This window comes from Leptonychotes weddellii, chromosome 9, assembly GCF_054177405.1.
Source record: "Leptonychotes weddellii isolate Sample4059 chromosome 9, ASM5417740v2, whole genome shotgun sequence".
NCBI lineage: Eukaryota > Metazoa > Chordata > Mammalia > Carnivora > Phocidae > Leptonychotes > Leptonychotes weddellii.
Window position 1 is genome coordinate 111,542,363 of NC_138377.1, and position 22,701 is coordinate 111,565,063.

The 22,701-nt window shown below is 39.2% G+C and overlaps 1 protein-coding gene across 6 annotated transcripts in view; it reads right to left on the reverse strand.

The window, feature by feature from the left end:
- LRRC28 (leucine rich repeat containing 28) overlaps window positions 1-22,701 on the reverse strand; it is a 157,123-nt gene that overhangs the window by 13,443 nt on the left and 120,979 nt on the right. For all 6 annotated transcript variants that reach the window (XM_081831575.1, XM_031033521.2, XM_031033522.2 and 3 more), the window contains 2 exons: window positions 9,289-9,464; window positions 7,386-7,545 (listed from right to left, as the gene is read on the reverse strand). In XM_081831575.1, the coding sequence (XP_081687701.1) occupies window positions 7,386-7,545; window positions 9,289-9,464 (336 nt within the window). The remainder of the gene's footprint in view (window positions 1-7,385; window positions 7,546-9,288; window positions 9,465-22,701) is intronic.

Genomic DNA, 22,701 nt, shown 5'->3' on the forward strand with positions numbered 1-22,701 from the left:
TAAAAACAAAAAACCAACCAAAAAAACAAACAAACAAAAAATAACAAGTGTTGGAAAAGATGTAGAGAAACTGGAATCTTGTGTATACTCTTGGTGGGAGTGTAAAATGGTGCAGCTGCTATGGAAAATTGTATGGCAGTTCCTCAGAAAATTAAAATAGAACTATCATATGATCCAGATATCCTACTTCTCAGTACATAACCAGAAGAATTGAAATCAGAGTCTCAAAGAAATACCTGCACGCCCATGTTCATTATGGTATTATTCACAATATTCAAGGTATGAAAACAACTTAAGTGTAAGACAACGTCTTCATGGATATAAATATACAATGGAGTATTATTTAGGCTTAAAAAAAGAAGGATGTCCTGGCCTAGGCAACAACAGGGACAGACCTGCAGGATGTTGGCTCAGTGCAATAAGCCAGCTACTGAAGGACAGGATTTCACTTATATGAGGTATCTAAAAAAGCAAAACTCATAGAAGCAGAGAGTAGAATGGGGGTTGTCAAGGGCTGGGGGGAGGAAGAAATGGGAGCTGTCCAGTTTCAGTTATGCAAACTGAACAAGTTCTAGAATGCTGCTGTGGAATGGAGTGCCTATAGTTGAATAATATTGTACTGTGCCCTTGGAAATTTGTTAGGAGGGTAGATCTCATGCTTAAATGTTCTTACTACAAGCAAAAAAAAAAAAAACAAACAACCAAAAAACAGAAAAACCCCACAGTATAGAGAGAGTACCAATCATCTGATTCAATGGATTCTTAGTTAAGAAGTCAATTTAGAGAGATTCTACTTTAACCTAAAATATTGCCAATGGTCATTTCTAGTGGTAGTACTTCCATTTGAAATAGTTTCCTTTTGCAAAATTGTATTTTCTAATTTTGCTTTAATGATAATGTATGAATTGAATAGATACACTTTGTCCCCACCCAAAAAATAAAAATAAAAACGAAACCACCAGTCTACTAATGTTTTAATAATTAAACATATTTTTAATTTCTAAAGCAATACCAGTTTGTTGTAAAAACTCAATTCTACTAAAATGAAACCACTTACACTGAAAGCACGTTTTACTATATATAGTATATATATATTCATACCCCTATTTGACAAACATTGGATCACACTATGCAACCTGTTTAAAACTTTTTTTTTTTTTTTAAATAAAGGGAGGTGGGGGATGCAGGGGCAGAGGGAGAGAGAGAATCTTAAGCAGGCTCCACGCCCCATGCGGAGCCTGACTCGGGGCTCAATCTCACCATCCTGAGATCATGACCTGAGCCAACATCAAGAGTCCGATGCTTAACCAACTAAGCCACCCAAGCGCCCCTAAAAAACATTTTTAACTAAATTGAAAAATTTTTGCTAAAGAATCTTTTCTTCTTTAACCTGTATAAAGTTTTAAGCCAAAGATTTTTTTAAAAATCTATCTAGATATATTTTTCAAATCATTGGTTTTGTGTATTTGTAAAAATATACCCTCTCTAACAATATTCAAATGATTCTATAGTACATAGAACTGAAAATTAAAGTCCCCCCTGACTACCCTATAACCCCACATTCCTCCCACCCAAGACAACCATAGTTAGGAGTTAGATATATATCCTGCTGGACCTCTTAGTGCACACACACCCATCTTTCAAAAGTTATCTTGTTCAGAATATTAGAGCATATCTTCATTTTGTATTTGAGTACCACTTCAACATTTCTTCATGCTATATGGTGATTCAATTAGTAGCTAACTGCAGCATAGCATCTGAAACACAGATTTGAAGCAACACTGCTAGGGTTCAAATTCCAGCTCTGCTATGAGACCTTGGCCCAGGTTCTAATATTCCTGGGTCTCAGTCCCACCTCCCTCCAGCCCCTATAGAATGGAGATGATATTAGGTTGAACCACATGTAAGTGCCAAGGCACATGATTGCTATGATCTAATCTTGTTTTCAAGTTTTTAAATTTTATTTAAAAAAATTTTTTTTATGGTTCCATCTAATAACAGGCCTATCTTATAGTACTTAGAGAAATAACACAGCTCAGCTTCCAAGCTGGATCTCCTGACCCCTAAGGGCAGGAAGTTCTTTCCATTCTAGCATCAAAGTACAAAAGCAGAGATGCGATGGCACCACTATCTGAGTGTGCACTGTAGTATCTGCTACAGCTAAACCTTCCCCCAGTGGTATGCGAAGAACCACTGGGATTCTGGGGCCATTTGTATTCCTGTCCCAAAACATTCTGGAGATTTAAATGAAACCCTTTGAAGGTCTATGATGATTCATTTTAGTTGTCAACTTGGCTGGGCCATGGTGCTCGGTTGTTTGGTCAAACACCAATCTAGATGCCGTTGCCAAAGTAGTTTTTAGATGCGATTAACATTTAATTCAGTAGGCTTTGAATAAAGCAGATTCTTCTCCATATTGTGGGTGGGCCTCACCCAATCAGTTGAAGACCTTAGGACAAAGTAAAGAGGTAGAAGTACTTTTCTTTAAGACAGTGACCTGTTTGAGTTTCAAGCCCATGCCCTGCAGAATTTGGACTCAAGATCACAACATCAACTCCTGAATTTCCGGCCTGCCAGGCTGCCCTATGGTTTTGGATTTGCCAGCCCCCACAACTGTGTGAGTCAATTCCTTAAAATCAATTGATCTCTATATATACAGATATAGATATAGGTTCTGTTTTTCTGGACAACCCTTAACTAATACAGATATAGCTATTGGGAAGTGAGAAGCTGCTGTAACAAATACTTAAAAATCTAGAAGTGGCTTCGAAATTGGGTAATAGGTAGAGGGTGGAAGAATTCTGAGCTGCATGGTAGACAAAGCCTATCCTGCCTTGAAGAAACTGTTGGTAGAAATGCAGATATTAAAGAGTATCTGGTGAGGCTCACAAAGGAAAGGGGAGCTGTAGACAGAGCTTCTACTGTCCTAGAGAATACATACATTGTCATCACCAGAAGGCTGTGTTGAAGGTGCGTTTGCTGAAGTCTTGGGCAAAAAGGGGAGTGTGTTATTAGAAACTGAAAGATGACCCTCGTTACAAAGCACACAGGACTTGACCGAATTGTGCTCTGCTGGATGGAAAGCAGAACTTGTAAGCAATGATCTGAATGTTTAGCTGAGGAGATTTCTAAGCAAAAGCAAATGGCCTGGTTCCTCCTTGCTGCTTACAGTAAAATGGTAGAGGAGGGAGCTAAAATTGAGGGAACTGTTATGCAAAAAGGAAGCAGAATTTGAAGATTTGGAAAATTCTCAGCCTATCCATATTATAAATAATGAGAAAGCTTGCTCTGGGGAGAACACCAAGGGACAACTGTTTACATGATCAACCATGTCAGCAGAAATGCTGACAGCTTGGACTGAAGGGGACAGAGATGGGACAGAGTGAAGAAAGGCTGTCAGGCTTCTGGAATTCTCCCAGCAGGAAAGGGGCAAGAGAGCTATCGGGGAAAGGGAAGAATGGGCCCGGGGATGGGGCAACTTTCTTGGTTTTAGAGGGCAGGGCTCCCCCCAAGGCTGGGGTGGGGGGAGGAGGCACCACTGTGGTGGGCCCAAAGGACAGAGCATCTAGCCAAAGAATGTGATTCTCAAGCATTAAAAATCTAATGGAATTTGCCCTTCTAGGTTTTGGACTTGTTTGGAACTCATTACCTCCTTTTTCCCTTCCGATGTTCTCCCTTTTGCAATGGGAATGTCTATCCTGTGCCTGTTCAAACATTACATATTGTGGCAGATAACTTGGCTCATTACCTGGAGAGGAGTCCTGCTCCGGGATGAATTATACCCAAGTTTTACCCATACCTGATTTAGATCTTTGAGATGAGATTTTTGAACTTATGAGTTGATGTTGGAATGGGTTAGGATTTTGGGGGTGTTGGGAAGGGATGAATTTATTTTGCATGTGAGAAAGACATGAATTTTTGGACCAGATTGTTATGGGTTGAACTGTATCCTCCCAAATTCGTATGTTCTAGCCCTAACCTCCAATGTGATGGTATTTGGAGTTGGGGCCTTCTGGAGATAATTAGATTTAGAGGAGGTCATGAGGATAGGGGTAATGGGATGAGTGCCCTTATAAAAAGGAGAGACACCAGAAAGCTTGTGTGTGTGTGCTCACACTCTCTCTGCCACACGAGGCAGCAAAAGGGCAGCCATCTGCAAACCAAGAAGAAAGCTCTCTTCACACTCTGACCACGTTCACCCTGATTTCAGACTTCCAGCCTCAGAACTGCTAGGAATGAATTTCTGTTGGTTGAGCCACTGAGGTATGGTATTTTGTTATGGTAGCCTGAGAAGAGTAATACAGTAACATTATTTGGAGTCCGGATCATTGCAGGTGTAATCAGTTAACTGAGGACGAGTCAGTAGGTTGGGCCCTACTGCAGTATCCCTGGTGTCCTTAGAACCGGGGGAGGTGTAGATACAGACAGACAGAGAGAGAAGATGATGTGAAGACACAGAGAGAAGACGGCCATCTCCAAGCCAAGGAGAGAGGCCTGGAACAGACCCTTCCCTCAACAGCCCTCAGAAGGAACTGGCCCTGCCAACATGCTGATTTCAGACTTCTCACCTCCAGAACTGTGAGACAACAGATATCCTATTATTTAAGTCACCCAGTTTTGTGGCATTTTGTTGCGGCATTCCTAGCAAACGAATGCATACGTCTGAGAAACCTTGAGTAACCTGAATTCCTAATGGGAAATACAGAACTTGTGTAAACCATGATTGTGTGAGGAGATGCCAGACACGTTGTTATAATAATAAATAACCCTCTATGTTAATGTTCTCCATTTTAATAAATGAACGTAAGTTTGGGGAATGAACATTTGCCATGACTATTAGGATTCAAAATCACGAATATACTAGTCATTCTTCTCTGTTACGGATATTTGAAGGTTTGGGTATTTACTGTTTAGGCAAAATACTATAATTTCTTTTTACTGCACTCTGTATTAAATTGAGGTTGAAACTAACACTTGTACGGGGCTTGGTATTTTAGAAGAATATCCAATATGTTCTCTTAAAATAATGCCAGATGTCCACATTAATTTAGATATTGGCTGATACAATGTATTATTTTATGACAAGCAATGCAAACTAAACTGAATATATTATAAAACTTAAAAATATTATTATCAAGACCTTTTAGAGTTTATGATATTAAAAAATGCTGATTTTATATTCAGCAGTAAGCTACTGAATTCAAGTATTTGGTTTTCAGTTACAAAAGAAAGTACTTTAAAGACTATGATAGAAACTGATGTCAATGCTTTTAATACAATCTCCATAGCAACATGGGAAGGAACAAAGTCTGATGGACCAAATGAAAGCCACAAACTCTCAATTTCAACCCTAGCATTAACTCACCACAGAAAGCCATGTTTATATCTTGGCATTTCATCTTTGGTATAAACACAGGCACTTCTGGCTTTGCTCAACAAATGGGCATTGCCTAAGTCCTATGTACTGGATATATTCATTTTATTAAGCTAATACTATTATATTTATGTTCTGAAACAATATAAGATTATTCACACTGAATTTCTAGGTTGTAGCAGAGAAATAAGTAACAGCAAATAAAATATTCAAATACTGAATACATTCCCCAAATTTCACATAAAGATAACACAAAAAAATGACTTCATTTGAAGGATCTACTTTATTTTCACAAATTAATTACCATGATAAAAAGAGAGTCTAACTTTTTGAATAGGTATTCAGAATTTTATCAGCTACTGATAGAGTATCCTGACCATATGGAATTGTCTTCATTTTCATATTTTCAGTAAGAAAACGTCTTCAATAGAAAATTATACAATAATGCATAAGGGTTTTACTATTGTTTAATGAATTAGATAAGATTATCCTAGGATGGTATCTTACTGATATGAAGAGCATTTGCTAAACACACACACATAAGAAATTTCAAAAAGTCTCTGAACAAAAAAAAATTGATTACAATAGTTAATATTAGTATTTATTACATGCCTGGGCTCTTTCCATGACTGATCTCATTTAGCCTCACAATGACCTTATTAAGTAGATATTATTATTATGCTCACTTTATTAATGAGAGGCTGAAGCTCAGAGATGTTAAGTGCCTGGCCCAAGGGCTCCCAGTGGAGGAGTGGGAGTCAGGGCGTGGGCACCTGACCGCTAGGCACCGTGCCGATTTCATCTGTTCCTTTTATTCGTGGAGTGACACCCTCAGACGCTGACTCAGTGCTTTTAACTCTATTCTAAATGGCATTCCACCACATTTGGCGATGTGACCACCTCGGACTGGAATTAGCAAATTTAGAAAGGTTTGGAAGAAGGCTTCTTGTGGGCAGGCACAACGAAGCAGGAGACATTAAAAATACAGAAAGGGGAAATGGGAACTGAAAAGTCTAACAAAACAGGATTATTCAGGGTAGGAACAAGATAAACGCAGTTTTGCAAGGGAGTGGGGTAGACAGTAGAAGGAACTACCGTTTGTTGAACACCCATTATAGGTCAAGGTTTTACCTTCACCGTCTGCTAATCCTCACGATGGCCCCACCCAGCAGGCTCTTCTAGCCCCATCCTGAGGCTCAGAGAGGTTCAGCACCCCGCCCAGGCTCCCTCCTCATGCTATAAAAATGCTTACAAAGGAAATGCTTCTTGGCACTGAATAGGGTAACAAGTTATCTGAAAAAGTTACTAACCCAAAATACCAGCTGATGGATAAGTGAGGTGTTAGAGTGTTTTTTTTTTAACTTTAAAAAATGTAAACTTAGAAAATCCTAAATTTAGAATATCTATGTGCTGAGGTTGTGCCAATGGGGGATTTTTCATTTGATGTCCTAATTTTAATTGTCTGGTTTTCTTTTTTTAAACTACCAGTATAGGGGTTTTTACTTGGTGGACATTCTTAGCAAATTCAAGGCACTGTGCCAAGAAATAGAGAGTGGCAAGAGAATGGCATTTGGAAGTGTTAGAAATTCAAAACAGAAACACACACACACACACACACACACACACGATGTTCAGCCATGCACTTTCAGTTAGCCACGCCAATTAAATAGAAGGGCTGGGCTGGTCCCATTATATAACAAATATTTTGTTCTTACATTCCTTATTGCCTAAAGCCTATTGTGAATAGGGGAATAGCAGGAAAACGCTCCTACAAAGAATGAGCTACTCTAAATAGTATATACAATAAAACCGTTCTGCATATGATCAAAAAAGTAATAAAGGGAAGTCCAGTTTTCTCGTGATGCTGAAAATGTGCTTTTGTTTCGTTCAGCTGTATCTCAGGAAGCGTTCTATGCACCTTGACAGCTGCTGACTTAACAATACTTTCATGCATGGCCTCCCTCCCCCCTCGCCCAGGTGTAAGCCCTGGTGCCCACTTAGGCGTGATTACCCCTGGTGCAGCCCTGCCATCGGCGTCTCTCTCAAGGGAAAGAGCTTGGGGTAGACAATCGTAAACATGGGCTCACTACACCGGTGACAGTGCCCCAGGGGGCAGTGCAGCAGCTCCAGGAGACTTCTGGGTAACGAGATTGGAGACAGAAAGTTCAAATCTGGAACACAAGAGAAAAAACATGCATGCATAAAAAAATAATCAGATTTCCTTCAACTCCGCTTAAAATATGTTTCTTTGTTACTAAGTCAGTTCAGTTAGTTAAAAAGTATTGCATGTTGAAAATACTGTTATCTGATAGGCACTGAATTATTTGGAAATGAAAGCTTTTTTTAACTTTTTTGCTACTAAGAGAAAAACCTAAATCTACTCTTTTAAGAGCAAACAGAGGGGCACCTGGGTGGCTCAGCTGGTTAAGCGACTGCCTTCGGCTCAGGTCATGATCCTGGAGTCCCGGGATCGAGTCCCGCATCGGGCTCCCTGCTCAGCGGGGAGTCTGCTTCTCCCTCTGACCTTCCTCCTTCTCATGCTCTCTGTCTCTCATTCTCTCTCTCTCAAATAAATAAATAAAATCTTTAAAAAAAAAAAAAGAGCAAACAGAAGCTGTCCTGAGGTAGAAGCAAGAAAAGAATATGACCAAATATTCTTTAAGAACAAAGATTTTTTAAAAAGGCATTAATTTACCCAGAGAGGTTTGTAAAACTTTCTATGGGAGACTGAGAATAAAAAAGGACTGGCACCAAAGACTAACATTGACTTTCATTAAATTTTACCTAAATCGATGGGGCATTTAGCATTACCCAAGCTAAATTATATTTACTGAAAAGAATGAAAATGGGAAACAAAGAAATCAAAGGAAAGGAAAAAGAATGAAACCAAGCTTCTCCTTGTTTCACTCCTGCAAGCTGTCATTTATATATAGAGAGGGTGCCTCCTTGTCAGCCTGGCCTGAACTATACAAGAGAAACATTTAAAGCAAAACATCCCAGTGGCCCAGGCAATCTTGAGCACAAGTGTCCACTGGATTGCCATGGATGGTAAACATCCAGAAGACAGAGAGGGAAATGGGTCACACTGAGGTGAAACCTAAAAAAATTACTGAGTCATCTTTGGGAAGGAAATACAAATGATCTTATCATCCTTTATACCTGTCTGGACTTTATCAATAACCATTTATAAAAATGGAATTTCCCCATAGGTGAATAATTACAGTTTTTTTTTAGTATTAAAAAATAACTTTGTGTTAGGCATTCCTAGAAGGTTAATAGGAGATGTTTTGAATGGATCTTTATTCTTTTTTTTAAAGCAAAAATTAAACATTTAGCAGTTTTGAAAACACTTGGAACGTATCTTATTAAAATTGCCTACTGCTTTCTTAAAGCATCTCCGAGATCCACAATACTGCCTGAAACTCCTGGTATTTCTTCCCCTCTAGGTCTGTAATTTCTCAGATGTGAGGAGGCTGCATGGCGAAAACCTGCTCTGCTGGAAGGGACCCAACTTTGCTTTAAAAAGGATAAGCCTTTGGCATTTTTTTTTCCCTCCTCAAGAAAGTGCCTCTGCCAGCCTTCTCACTTCCCCCAGATACGTGCCCAAACACCAATTTCCTCCATTTAAACCACATGGTTTAACTTCTAACCTCGGTCCTTTAGGGCTGGTGCGGAAGGATCAGTGTTGATAAAATATTAAAACTTTTTTTTTAAATGAAAAAAAGTCCCATTGCATAACAATGTGAATGTGCTTAATGCCACTGAACTGAGCATTTTAAAACTGGTTAAAATGGCAAATTTTATGTTATGTATATTTCACCACAATAACAAACACGGACACCCCAACAGGCAGCACGAAGCACAATTTCTAAGGTCACTGAGTAAGAGGCAGAAAGAGAGAAAGTCCTGTGTACCTTTAAGAAAACTGTGGTAGGTGTGATGGAGACTCCTCATGGCCAACTCTTGCAGAGGCAGGACGTGATCATTCTCGGTCCCTATGGCCTTCACCTCGGCAGGGAGGAAAACGGTGAGCTGCCCCGATGAAAAAGAAAGCAGCTTCACCTCGGAAACTTGAATGGGAGCACCACAGCTAGAGAGGCACATTCACAGTAGTATTAGCAAAACAGGAAAAGAATATATGTGCCAATAAAAATGTGTTAATCAAAATATACGTTTAAAATTTTAAGACACTGCTGAATTGCCAGAATTCTTTTCAAAGTGAACAGATGCTAGCCTGGGTTCCTTAATAAAGCCTGGCACAGAAATGTAAACTCATCAGCTGGAACTCAGCTACAGCATTGCTGAGGGCCAGTTCCTTCCAGTAAGGACAAACTCTGAAGGAATTTTCCTTCAGGAGATCTACACAATTTGCTCTGGAAGCTCCCTTTATCCTCATTTTATTACCCTTTCCAAGTTCATGCTTATTGAAATTTTCAAAATGAAAAGGAAAAAAGAGTACTCTGTTAAGTTATAGCACTCTGGTTTAACTGAATTTTTGTGGCGGGGGAAGAAACCCCACAAAGCAAATTGATTTTTAATGGTATAAGATAACTTTATTGGATCCTTCCATAAACTTGTGGGAAAAGATTCATAGTGAAGCCCCCTGAATACATGACGTCATGACCTCGCCCCTGTAGCCACTCATAACCGGAAAGAAGGCAGAGGCAGCTTTGTTCCTACAGCTGCATGGTTGCCAAAACTACGGAGTCCAACCTCATCCTACCTCCTCTCCGAGACCACCAGGTTACCTAAAAGTCTTAAGACTTTTCTTCTCTAACGACAAACAGGTGCCAACAAACTTTGGCTCTCCAGATACAATATGAGCTAATCTCTCTGCCCTCCACTAGAATTCTGGCAATGAGGGAGAGGGCACAGGCTTGGGCTGCAGAAGCCGTGGCTTGTTTGTTTGAGGTTCCTTCATTTGCTCATTCCTTCCACCAGAAAATGTCTCCAGAGCATCAGCTCTATACCAGCCAGTTAAAGATACTTAAAGTAAAACAACAAAAACCAAACCAAAACCAAAACCAAATGACGCCTTCCCTTGGAAAATGTAATAATTACAATATCATTGCTCTAATGTTGGGTCAGCGAAGACAGTGACCGACCACCCAGGGAATTAGGGAAGATTTTGCAGAGGAGACAATATCTGACACAACTGACTTCACCCAACCAATTTCTCCCTTGGCTCAAAAGAAAGAACCTCAGAAGACTACTCTGGGACACCCTCCTGAGCAAAACCCATATCCAAAAGGGAATCACTATTTCAAATGTGAACATTATAGTTTGGTTTTGCCTTTTTCAACGGCATGACGCATTCTGTATCTGGCTCCTTTTGTCAACATTATATTTCTGGGATTCATGCATGTTGCTGCATGTACTATAGTTTATTCATTTTCATTGATGTGTAGTAACTGATAAACATTTGGACTGTTTCCAGTGTTGTGCTCTTACGAACATTTTTGTGTCTATTATGTGATACATATGAGCATACAGTCCTGTTAGGTACATATGTAAGATCAGAATTGGGCTTCTTATAGTGAGGAGAGCCAGACAATGAAAAGGTAAATCTATAATAAAACAGAGTGAGAGGGGAGTGAGAGCTGTATTAATCAAAGTAAGTCTTTCTGAGGAGGTGACATCTGAGCAGAGACCCAATTGAAGAGAACAGTTGAATCAGGGAAGAGGAACTCCGTCACAGGATGACAGGCACCTTAAACTGAGGACAAGGAACTAAGAGCTCAGGGAGTCCAAAGCAGCTAGAGGTTGCAGGAGAGAGAACCTCAGAGGAGAGAGATGCACAAAGAAAGAACTCTGGATATCTGCAGAGGGTCCCCCTTGAGTATTCAGATGAGTACTGATCAGCACAGGCATGTGAGGAAACTGTCTGGGGCTGGAGGAAGAACCAGCTGAAAAGACGAAAGGTTTATCTTTTTCATGCACGGTTGAATACAGTGCTTGTTCTTATCAATCAGACTTGAACCTCACAGTTCATGATGCATTAGGTAGAGTGCATGGAAGGGTGTTATCTCAGTAGTGGGAAATAATTAGCACTAGACTGAACACTATTCTATTCCCATTTAACAAATCCTAAAAGCCCTATCTTAAAAGCTAAAACTGTTCCCAATGAACTTAATGGTGTCCTAGGACATATATCAAGAATAGTTGTATGAATACAAAAACATCCAGCACTCAATGTGGTAAAATTCACACCACCCAGCATCCAATAAAAAATTACCAGACTTTCCAGTAAACAGGAAAATATGACCTATAATGAGAAAAATCATGCAAGTGAAATCAACCAAGAACTGATAGAACTGGCAGTAAAGGTCATTATAATAATTATAATTACTGCCTAGAACAAGGACATGTTACATACAGAGCTCTCATCTAAAGAAACTGGAAATAAAAGAGCAAATTAAAACTTAATAGAAGAAAAGAAATAAACAGCATCAAGAAAATCAATGACACTATACTAGATATTTACCCAAAGGATACAAACATAGTGATTTGAAGGGGCATATGCACCCCAATATTTATAGCAGCAATGTCCACAATAGCCAAACTGTGGAAAGAGCCCAGATGTCCATCGACAGATGAATGGATAAAGAAGATGTGGTGTATATATACATATATACAATGGAATACCACTCAGCCATCATACAGAATGAAATCTTGCCATTTGCAACAACATGGATGGAACCAGAGGGTATTATGCTAAACAAAATAAGTTAGAGAAAGTCAAATACCACATGATCTCACCCGTATGTGGAATTTAAGAAACAAAACAGATGAACATAGGAAAAGGGAAGGAAAAATAAAATAAGATAAAAACAGAGAGGGAGGCAAACCATAAGAGACTCTTAACTATAAGAAACAAACTGAGGGTTGCTAGAGGGGAGGTGGGTGGGGAGATGGGGTAACTGGGTGATGGGCATTAAGGAGGGCACTTGATATAATGAGCATTGGATGCTATATGCAACTGATGAATCACTAAATTCTACCCCTGAAACTAAGAATACATATATGTTAACTAAACTGAATTTAAATAAAGAATTTAAAAAATTAATGACATAGAAAACGGGATGATAAAGAAAAATCAATTAAAAGGTAGAACTTTGAAAAAATGAATAAAATTGAAAATTTTCTAACAAGACTCATCAGAGAGAAGACACAAATTATTAATATCAGGAATGAGAATGGAGACATTGCCCGGTTTCTACAGATAACAAAAAGGCAATAAGCAATTTTATGCCAATACAAAGTCCTTGAAGGGCAAAGATTACCAAACCTCACTCAAGAGAGAGGTAAGATGAACAGCCCTATATTTATTAAAGAAGTTGAGTTTGTAGTTAAAAGGTTGGAATACTTCTCAACTCAATCTATGAAGCCAGCATTATCCTGATACAAAAACCAGACAAACACATTACAAGAGAAAAAAACCCCAAAAAACCCAGCAAAAACCCAAAAAACCCAGCATCACTGTTGAACGTAGTTGGAAAAAACCTAAACAAGATTTTAGCAAATTGAATTCAACAATGTATCAAGTCACTATGACCAAATGAGGTTTATCTTGCCAATTCAGATTGCATTAACATTAGAAATCAATGTAATTCATTTTACTAAAACTTTAAAAAAAGAAAAATCACATAATCATTTCAACAGATACAGAAAAGTTGTCTAACAAAATTCAACACCCATTCAAAAAAAATCTTAGCAAATTAGGAAAAGAAGGGAATTTATTCATCTGATAAAAGCTATCTATGACAAAACAACAGTTAATATTATACTTGGTGAAAGACTGTTTTCCCAGTAAGTTCAGCAAGAAAAACATGTCTTCTCTCACTACTTCTATTTAACGTTGTATAGAGCTTATAGCCAGGGTAATAAAGCAAGAAAAAGAAAGAAAAGGCAACCAGGTTTGTAAGGAAGAAGTAAAACTGCCTTTATTCCCCAAAAGACATTACTGTGTATGTAGAAAGTCCAACAGAAACTACAAAAAAAAAAAAAAAAAAAAAAACAAAAAGCAAAACAAAACAACAAGAACAACAAAAGACTACTGGAACTATTAAGTGAGCTTAGCAAGTTTGGAGCACACAAGGTCAATATACAAAATTATTTGTACTTCTAGATGGTAGCAATAATCATTGGAAATTGAAAAAAAATTTAAATGCCATATACAATAGAATGAAAAATATGAAAATAATTAGGGAGAAATCTGACCAAAGATGCCCACAACCTGTTCACTGAAAACTACAAAATACTGCTGAGAAATGAAGATATGCATTGTGATCATGGATTGAAAGGCTCAAAACTGCTAAGATAGTAATTCTCCTCAAATTGATCTATAGATTCAACACAGTTCAAAACCACAGGTTTTTTTAAAAATGTAATTGAAACTCTGATTCTAAAATTTATTGGGAAATGCTAAACAATTAGAATAGCCAAGCAACTTTGAAAAAAAATTTGAAGGACTAACACTACCTAATTTTAAGATTTACAGTAAACCTATGGTCATCAAAACAATGTGGTATTGGTGTCAAAACAGACCAATAGATCAATGGAGCAAAGAGAGTTTCTGGACACAGACCCATACATTTTAAGGACAACTAATTTTTTCTTTTCTTTTCTTTTCTTTTTTTTTTAAGATTTTATTTATTTATTTGACAGAGAGAGACACAGCGAGAGAGGGAACACAAGCAGAGGGAGTGGGGGAGGGAGAAGCAGGCTTCCCGCCGAGCAGGGAGCCCAATGCGGGGCTCGATCCCAGAACCCTGGGATCATGACCTCAGCCGAAGGCAGACGCTTAACGACTGAGCCACCCAGGCGCCCCAGGACAACTAATTTTCAACAAAAGTACAAAGGCAATACAGTGGAGAAAGAATAGTATTTTTAATAGATGGTACTGGAACAACTAACTGTATATCCATATGCGAAAAAAAAGGAACTTCAGCCATACCTGTACCATATAAAAGATTAACTCAAAATGAATCATAGATCAAAACAGAAACCCAAACCTTAAAAATTCTAGAAGACAACCCAGGAAAAAACCTTTGTGATGTGGGTTACACCAAAAGGAAGATCCATAAAGGCACAAATTGGTAAAATGGACTTTATCAAAATAAAAAATGTCTGCTCTTTAAAAAGCCCCATTAGGACAATGAAAAGACAAGCCATGGACTGGGAGAAAATATGTGCAAAGTATATATAAGATAAAAGACTTGTATCCAGAATCTATAAAAAAACACTTTCAAAACTCTATAAGAGGGGCGTCTGGGTGGCTCAGTTGGTTAAGCGACTGCCTTCGGCTCAGGTCATGATCCTGGAGTCCCGGGATCGAGTCCCGCATCGGGCTCCCTGCTCAGCAGGGAGTCTGCTTCTCCCTCTGACCCTCCTCCCTCTCATGCTCTCTGTCTCTCATTCTCTCTCTTGCAAATAAATAAAATCTTAAAAAAAAAAAACAAAAAAAACTCTATAAGAACACAAATACCCAAGAAAAAAATGGGGAAAAGACTTATATAGACACTATGTCAAAGCAGATATATGGACGGCAAATAAGACAAGCAAAGATGTGCATTCTTTTTTTTTTATGTTATGTTAATCTTCTTATTCACTAGAAAAATGTAATTTAAAAACATAATGAAATACCACTGCAGAACAATTAGAATGGATAAAATTTAAAAGACTGACTATTCCAAAAGTGGCAAAAATAGGGAAGAACTGAAAATCTCTTATATTGAGGTGGGAATGCAAAATGGTAGTTATTTTTTGAAAGTTTGCAGTTCCTTCAAAAATTAAGGATATCTATGATCCAGACTACTACTATTTATCCAAGTAAATTTAAGACTAGGACCATTAAAGGACAGTCTACATATGTCCACAGCAGCTTTATTTGTAATGAAGTAAAAAACTAGAACCAACACAAATGTCCATAACAAGTGAATGGAAGTAATCTGTAGTATATCCGTAGAATGGAATTCTACATGGCAATCAAAAGGAATGAACTACTGATACACACTACATCATGAATAAATCTCCAAATTTTATGCTGAGTGAAAGAAGCCAGACCAAAACAGAGAATATATTGTTTGATTGCATTCATATAAAACTCTAGAAAATACAAATTAATGTACAGTAACAGAACATAGATCAGTGGTTGTCTGGAGATAGGATGGGGGCAGAAGGAAAGATGACCAAGGGGCATGAGAAAGCCTTGGGAGTGATGGATATGTTTATTATCTTAATTGTACTGATGGTTTCAGAGATGTGTGTGTATGTGTGTGCATGCGCACGTGCTATATATATATACCAGGAAAAGCAAAGCAAAATAAATACAAAGTATGAATAGGATATTGAAAAACCTAAGAGCTGAAATTGGTGAAAAGGAAACAAAGAATAGAAAGTATAAATAAACCCAAAATTTCGTTCTTTCAAATAAAAAATATGCCTGGCATGTACTGATTAAAGAGAGAAATTAAAAATATACAACATTAGAATAAAAGAGCAGCTGGGGCAACTGGGTGGCGGAGTCGGTTAAATGCCCAACTCTTGGTTTTGGCTCAGGTCATGATCTCAGAGTCATGATCTGAGGGTCACGAGATGGAGCCCCGTGTTGGGCTCCACGCTCAAGGCAGAGTCTGCTTAAGATTTTCTCTCCCTCTGCCCTCTCTCCACACTCTCTCTCAAATAAATAATCTCAAAAAAAAAAAAAAAAAAAAAGAATAAAAGAGGAACTAGTAAGACAGATATGAAAGAGATGAACAGATTTATAAAGAAGTTTCACTTCTTGTGATGGCAAGCCAGGTAACAGTAACCAACTGAAGACAGTATCAAAAGCTGGATGAAATATCCGCTTTACAGCCTTGGAGAGCATTCAGGAAAAATTATAGAGCCAAGATCCAAGACAAGACAGAACCTGAGGAACAAATCGGCATTTGGGGCTATTTCTTTCCTAAGGATGTTTGTCAATTACTGAAAAGACTGCTTGAAGCAGAGCAGCATTTAACTGCCTAAAGGGACCCACAGGGACGAATACTGGCATCCAGAGCCCATTAAGGCAGATGCAGGACTGAAAAATCATCCACACTGGAGTAAGGAGGAACTGAAGGTAGAGGCCATCTCAAGGACTGAAGCCTAACTTCAAATCTTCTCAATTCCTGAAATGGATTTGAAATTGCCAGCCACTGAAAAGAGCCTCGCAAATGGCCGGAAGGTCATTGTATCGGTCAGTGTCCTGTCGGGAGGCAAAACCACACTGGGAATTTGAAGAGGGAAAATTATAAGAATCGTTAAGTGGAAAGAAATCTCCAGAATGTAGGGAGCATGAACAAGAAAGTTACTTGGAACGCTTCCCCCCTCTAAACCTATTTGGGGGCATGACTGCCACAGGAACACGCAGTGCTGTGGAGGCAGTCCACAGAAGCAGCCCATCGGGTAGCAGAGAAACTTGCTGGAGAAGCTGGCCTGCTGCTGGGGGTGGAAAACATGCTGGGGGCTAGAGCTGGGTCACAGAATCAGCTCCCTGGGTGGCAGACTACCAGGTAGTCTGCAAGAGTGGTCCGCCAAGGAACAGAGAAACTGGCTGGAGAGTGTGGGTTTCAGCGGCACTGTTCCCAGGTCTCCCTTTGCCAGCCACTGTGCAGAAAACAGCAGCCCGGAAGCAGGAAGGGAAATGCTTTCCTCCTCTTCTGACCTTGACGTATCCCTCCATGGCCCTCTACTGAAAAAACCTTATATTAATCCACATGACAAAGGAGAAAGTTCTATAGGAGCCAGTTCCAGGAAAAAGGGTAGATTCAGAGTTGAGAAGCAACAGATTGATAAAAAGACACATGTACTTGAGGCCACTCTACAGGGAGAGAATATAATTTGAGGCCTAAGATAATATAACAGTTCTTTATATACCATATCTGGTAGGCAATCAAAACTAACGAGGTATAAGGGTAGATAAAACAGCCTAAGAGAAAATCAAGAGAAACAACAGCTATTAAAAAAAGAATTTTTAAAAAGATGACAGATGATGGAATTATCTGATACAAATTTTACAATAACCATTCTTAATATGTCTAATAAGCTTTAAGATTGAGAATTTTGATGGAAGCTGTAATACATGTGGTGTTAAAACCACAAAGAAATCTGAGAGAACAATATTCAGATAGAGGAGAAACAGGTGCAAAGAGGCAGGAGTCTGGTGTGCTCAAGAAGAAGGGAGGGGGTAAATACGGCCAAAGTGGAAGCAGGAAGGGAGAGAGTGGTAGGAGAAGAATTTGAAGGTACGACCTAGAAGACAAGTCATGTACAGGCTCACAGGTCAGTGGAAGGGCTCTGGCTCTTATGCTAAGTACATGGAATACCCAGGGTGATGGCTGAATAGAGATAACTGGATCTGGGTTATGACCTGGCTGGGATTGCCAGACACTATGTAGAAAATAAACTCAAGGTGGTTGAGACAGAAGAAGACTACTGCTTTAATCCAGGTGAGAGACGATGGTAATTTAGGTCAAGGAGATATAGTAAATAGAAGTGGTGAGAAGTGGCAAGAGCCCGAATCTATTTTTGAACGTACAGCCAACAGGCTATATAATGAGTTGGCTGTGGATGCGAGAGAAAGAGAAATCAAAGACGACCCCCAAGCTTTTAGGCAGAATAACTGGAAGAATGGTTTCCATCAACTGATGTGTAGCAGATTGTGGAAGACTGAGTTGGGGGATTTGATTATGGATATGTTAACATTTAATTGTACACATCCATGTGGAAATGCCAACTGGATGCGGTTGGATGTCTGTATGTGGGAGTCATGCATGCGTAATATTTAAAGCATAATTGTGATGGTATGAAATAACCAACCTAGAAATGTTTCTCTTTGGGGATGCTCTTGGCATTCTAGGGGGACACATATTCGTAATTGTTTAGAACTTCTGTGTGCGTTGCTAGATATTTAGCATCCCACCAAATGTCAGTAGAGACCCAGTCTTAAAGCCAACCCCCTCCCCAACTTATACACATTTCCAAATACCCTGGAGTGGAGAACTGCAATTTTTGGATACAGATGGAGAAGAGTTTTGAGTCCTGAGCCCAAGATGTCATGAACGGGGGAATGAGGATGAACCAGTAGAGAAGGCTGAGAAGGGGTGTATAGTGGCAGAGGAGCGGAACCAGAGAGATGGTGTTCTGAAAGCCAGGTGTGCTGAAACTGAGGTGAAGAAGGTGTTTCAAGGAGAAACTGATCAAGTGTTGGACAGGCCAAGAAGGATTAGAACTGAGAAGTGAATTTGGCAATGTGGAAGGGACTAGTGACACTGAAAATGCTGGCTTTGGTGTAGAATTGGGTTATCAAAGCCTAACCTGTGTGGGTGGATGGGAGAATGGAAGGAAGTGGTGACAGTAAGTATAAACGTCTCTTTCAAACAGTTTTTCTCTAAAAAGGAGCAGAAAAATGGGTAAGAAGCTGAAGACTAAGAACAAAATGTTACATGAAAAAAAGCAAGTCACAGGAGCATACATACAGCATGATCCATTTACACAAAGATACAAAACTTGACAATATACTATATGGGGAGATATTCACATATATCAAAATCATAACTAAGTATAAATGAATGATAAATATAAAATTCGGAATAGTGGCTAACCTTGGGAAAGAGCGTACAGTTGGAAAGGGGCATACAGGAACTTCAAAATTATTGGCAATGTTCCTTTGGTAAGCTAATGAAATTTACACTGATGTGCAGGGTCAAAATATGGAAGCCTTCTAACCAAATTTTAAGAAATGACCCTCTTCCCTTAGTTGATTCAAAAGGAGGAGAACGTAAGCAGAGAGGTGCCTATGGATATGTGTGGCCTTACCGTTTCCTTGTGGATTCTGAATCATACGCCTTATTCTAGGCAATGCTGTCTTTATTAAAATGCACCATGGCCCCTCCTGCCTACAGGCCAAATTGGGCCTGAAAATTTCTACATTGGGGCATTCCAAATACAAATCTTACTCATCCCCAAATCTAATTATTTTATATAGTCTTCCCTGATATCCTCTCTTACCAATGATCTACCACAACGTTTGAAGTTTCTATCACACATTTTCTAACTGTATTATAGGCGTTCTTCCGCTGTGAACTCATCTAACGTGTTCAATTTTCTCTTCTATCTAGCAGTTTCCATATCGATAGCTAAGCAGTTCCAAACACAGACTGGTTGTTTTGAGTCATCACACATAGATAAAGAAGTCTGAAAGAGAAAAGATAAAAAGGAAATGGGAAAAAGAATACCGAGGCATCTACATGGTGCCAAAAAGGAAATAAGCTGGGGGTACTTGCAGGGGTCCATTAGAAGTCTCAGGACCAGGAGATGTGCTAGTGACCTCCTAAGCATTACAAATATCTATATTTGGTTACATTACAAGATCACTACATTTAAGGAAATGATTATATAGGAAAAATGACAGTAATCTGTCAAACAGGATTTTGGAAAATGTCTTATTTATGGATTAAATGAAATGTATCTTGAGTCATGTGTGTGTTGGGTGGGTGGGTACTATGAAGTGCCACAATATACACCAGTTAAGTCGGATAAATTGATAGACAAGCCACAGACCAGGAGAGAATATGTGCAAATCACATATCTGATGAAAGACATGTATTCAGAATATATAAAGAACTCTCAAGAGTCAATAATTTAAAACAATCCAATCTGTAAAAAGTGAGTGAAAGATCGGAACACACTTTACCAAAGAAGATAGATGGATGGCAAATCAGCACATGAAAAGAGGTCCAACATCAGTAGTCATTAGAGAAATGTAAATTAAAACCATGAGATATCATTACTCACCTATTAGGATGTCTGAAAGATTAAAAAAAACTGACAAGAACTCTCTTAAGTTGCTGACGGAAATACAAAATAGCACAGCCACGTTGGAAAGCAGTCCAGCAGTTTTTTATAAAACTAAACATACACTTACCATATGACCCAGCAAATGCATTCTTAGGAATTCTATTCAAGTGAAATGAAAATTTATGTTCACACAAAACCCCATATATGAATGTTTATGGAAGCTTCTATTACTTCATTTTATAGGACAGTCTAGAAAGGGTAAAATATAGGGACACAAAACAGACCACTGCTTCCAGGGGCTGGGGTGGAAGGGGGGAGGTTCATTTCAAAGGGACACGGAGGACATTTTTGAGGTGAATGACCTGTCCTGTGTCTTGGTTATAGTTGCGGCTTTATGACTGCATGTATTTGTCACGATTCACAGAAATGTTCGCTAAAAAGTGTGAATGTTACTGTCGGTAAATTATACCTTATTAAAACAAACAAAAACAAACAGTATCATGCTGCTGGGGCATGGTCCTGGAGCCCTCCGCTCTGTTAGTCATTAGCCTTTTGTTGTGGATTATGAGACCTTAGGGAGAGGCCAACTTGGAAGCTGGGGGACTCGGGGGACTTAGCCCAAGAGCTCTTCACCAACGTGGGTAGAAATACGTCAGTACTGTCAATAATCTAACAGCTGGCATGGGTGCACGGGGCAAACCAGCTACACACTGGCCTGTCAAATCATGTCAAAGTTTACAAATTCTTGTGATTTTTGCCTTTGATGTTGACTTTGCCTTTATCCCTCTCACTTTCAAAACCTCTGTTCAGCCCATGTGATCACATCAGCATGAGTTTGTAGAAGCACACCTGTGGCTTGGTAATAATATTTCCATGGGTGGGAAGGATATTACCCTTATGAACCATTCTGTGAAGATGAGGAAATGAATCTCAAGTTCACTTTATAATGACTGTTTCTTTCATAATACAATGAAGGAATAATATCCAAAATGCTACTATGCAGTGTGGCCATGAAGTGTGGAAACACAGGCAAACACACAATAAATGATTCTTTTGATGACCTACTACAACACATGGGGTGATGATTAAATTTTTGTATTAAGATGGCTAGGCCACGGTAGCCAGATTATTTGGCTCAACACCAGACTAGATGTTTCTGTGAAGGTAGTTTTTGGATGAGATGAACATTGAAATCGGTAGACTGTGAATAAAGCCGATCACCCTCTACCATGTGGGTGGGCCTCAACCGATCAGCTGAAGGCCTTCAGAGAAAAAGATTGAGTGAGGTCCCCTTCCAAACTGCCTTCAGACTCAAGCTGTCACATCAACTCTTCCCTGGGTCTCCAGCCAGCCCTGCAGATTTCAGACTCGCCAGCCCCCACAATCCTATGAGCCAATTCCTCAAAATAAATCAAGCTCCCTCTCCCCCTCACCCCCGCATACATCCTATTGGTTCTGTTGCTGTGGAGAACCCTGACTAATGTACATGGTAAAATAATATTATTTGTTTTCAAACTTTATAGCCACGCTGTAGTGTAAGAACCCTGAGCAAAACCATAAAACAATGAAAATTCAGAATAAAAACCAAGCAAGTCATTTGTGAATGTTTACTTCATACTGCTATTGCCTTAACAGCTGCTGCTTCTTAATACAATTGTGCATGAACTGTACATGGACACTGCCCAAGGAATTTAACAATATAGAGTAACAAATAAAGGTTGAGGGAACTGAAAGCCAGATTTTTCCTAATGCTTTCCTCATCTCCCATAATTAAAAAGACAGGTGTCTGACTAAAACCACTGAAAAGGTTCACATTAACAAGTAAGTGGATTCTCTTTTTATACAAGGTCTAATTTCCCTTTGACAATTCCTTTAGCAGAAGTTCCTACTCTTCACCACTGGATATAAAGGGCTAATTAAATTCATTTTAGGATATGTCTATTAAATGCCTTCTCTGCTTCACAGTGGAGAAGAGCCTCAGCTATGAGGAAGGCAGACTGGAAGGGAGGAATTCACACGAGTTAGGGGACCTTTCTGCTGGGCATGGCCAACTGCCCTCGACCTCATCAGAGATGAAATATCCACCCCTATTACACGAAATAGGGGTGTGAGAAAGGTATTTTCCATCTCTGCTCTCAAGGAGCTAGCAGAGGGGCTCAAACATACAGAGGTGATTCTAGACCAAAGAGGAGAGAGCGGTTAAGAGTATGGACAATGAAGCAGATGACAAATCTACCACTGCCCAGCTTGGTGAGCTGGGACAGTTTACATAATCTCTCTGAGCTTCAGTTTCTTCATTTCTGAAATGGGGACAACATCACAAGGATTGCTGGGAAGATTACGTGCAATATGCAGATAAATCCCTGAGCACATTGCCTTGCACACAGTAACGGTTAGGTCCAGTTTATAGCTGTTCTTGTTTTCTACTGTTACAGTAAATGAGTCTTTTGCTAATCTGCTACAATATAGTGTGTGATGGTTAAACTTCTGATTCAACTTGCCTA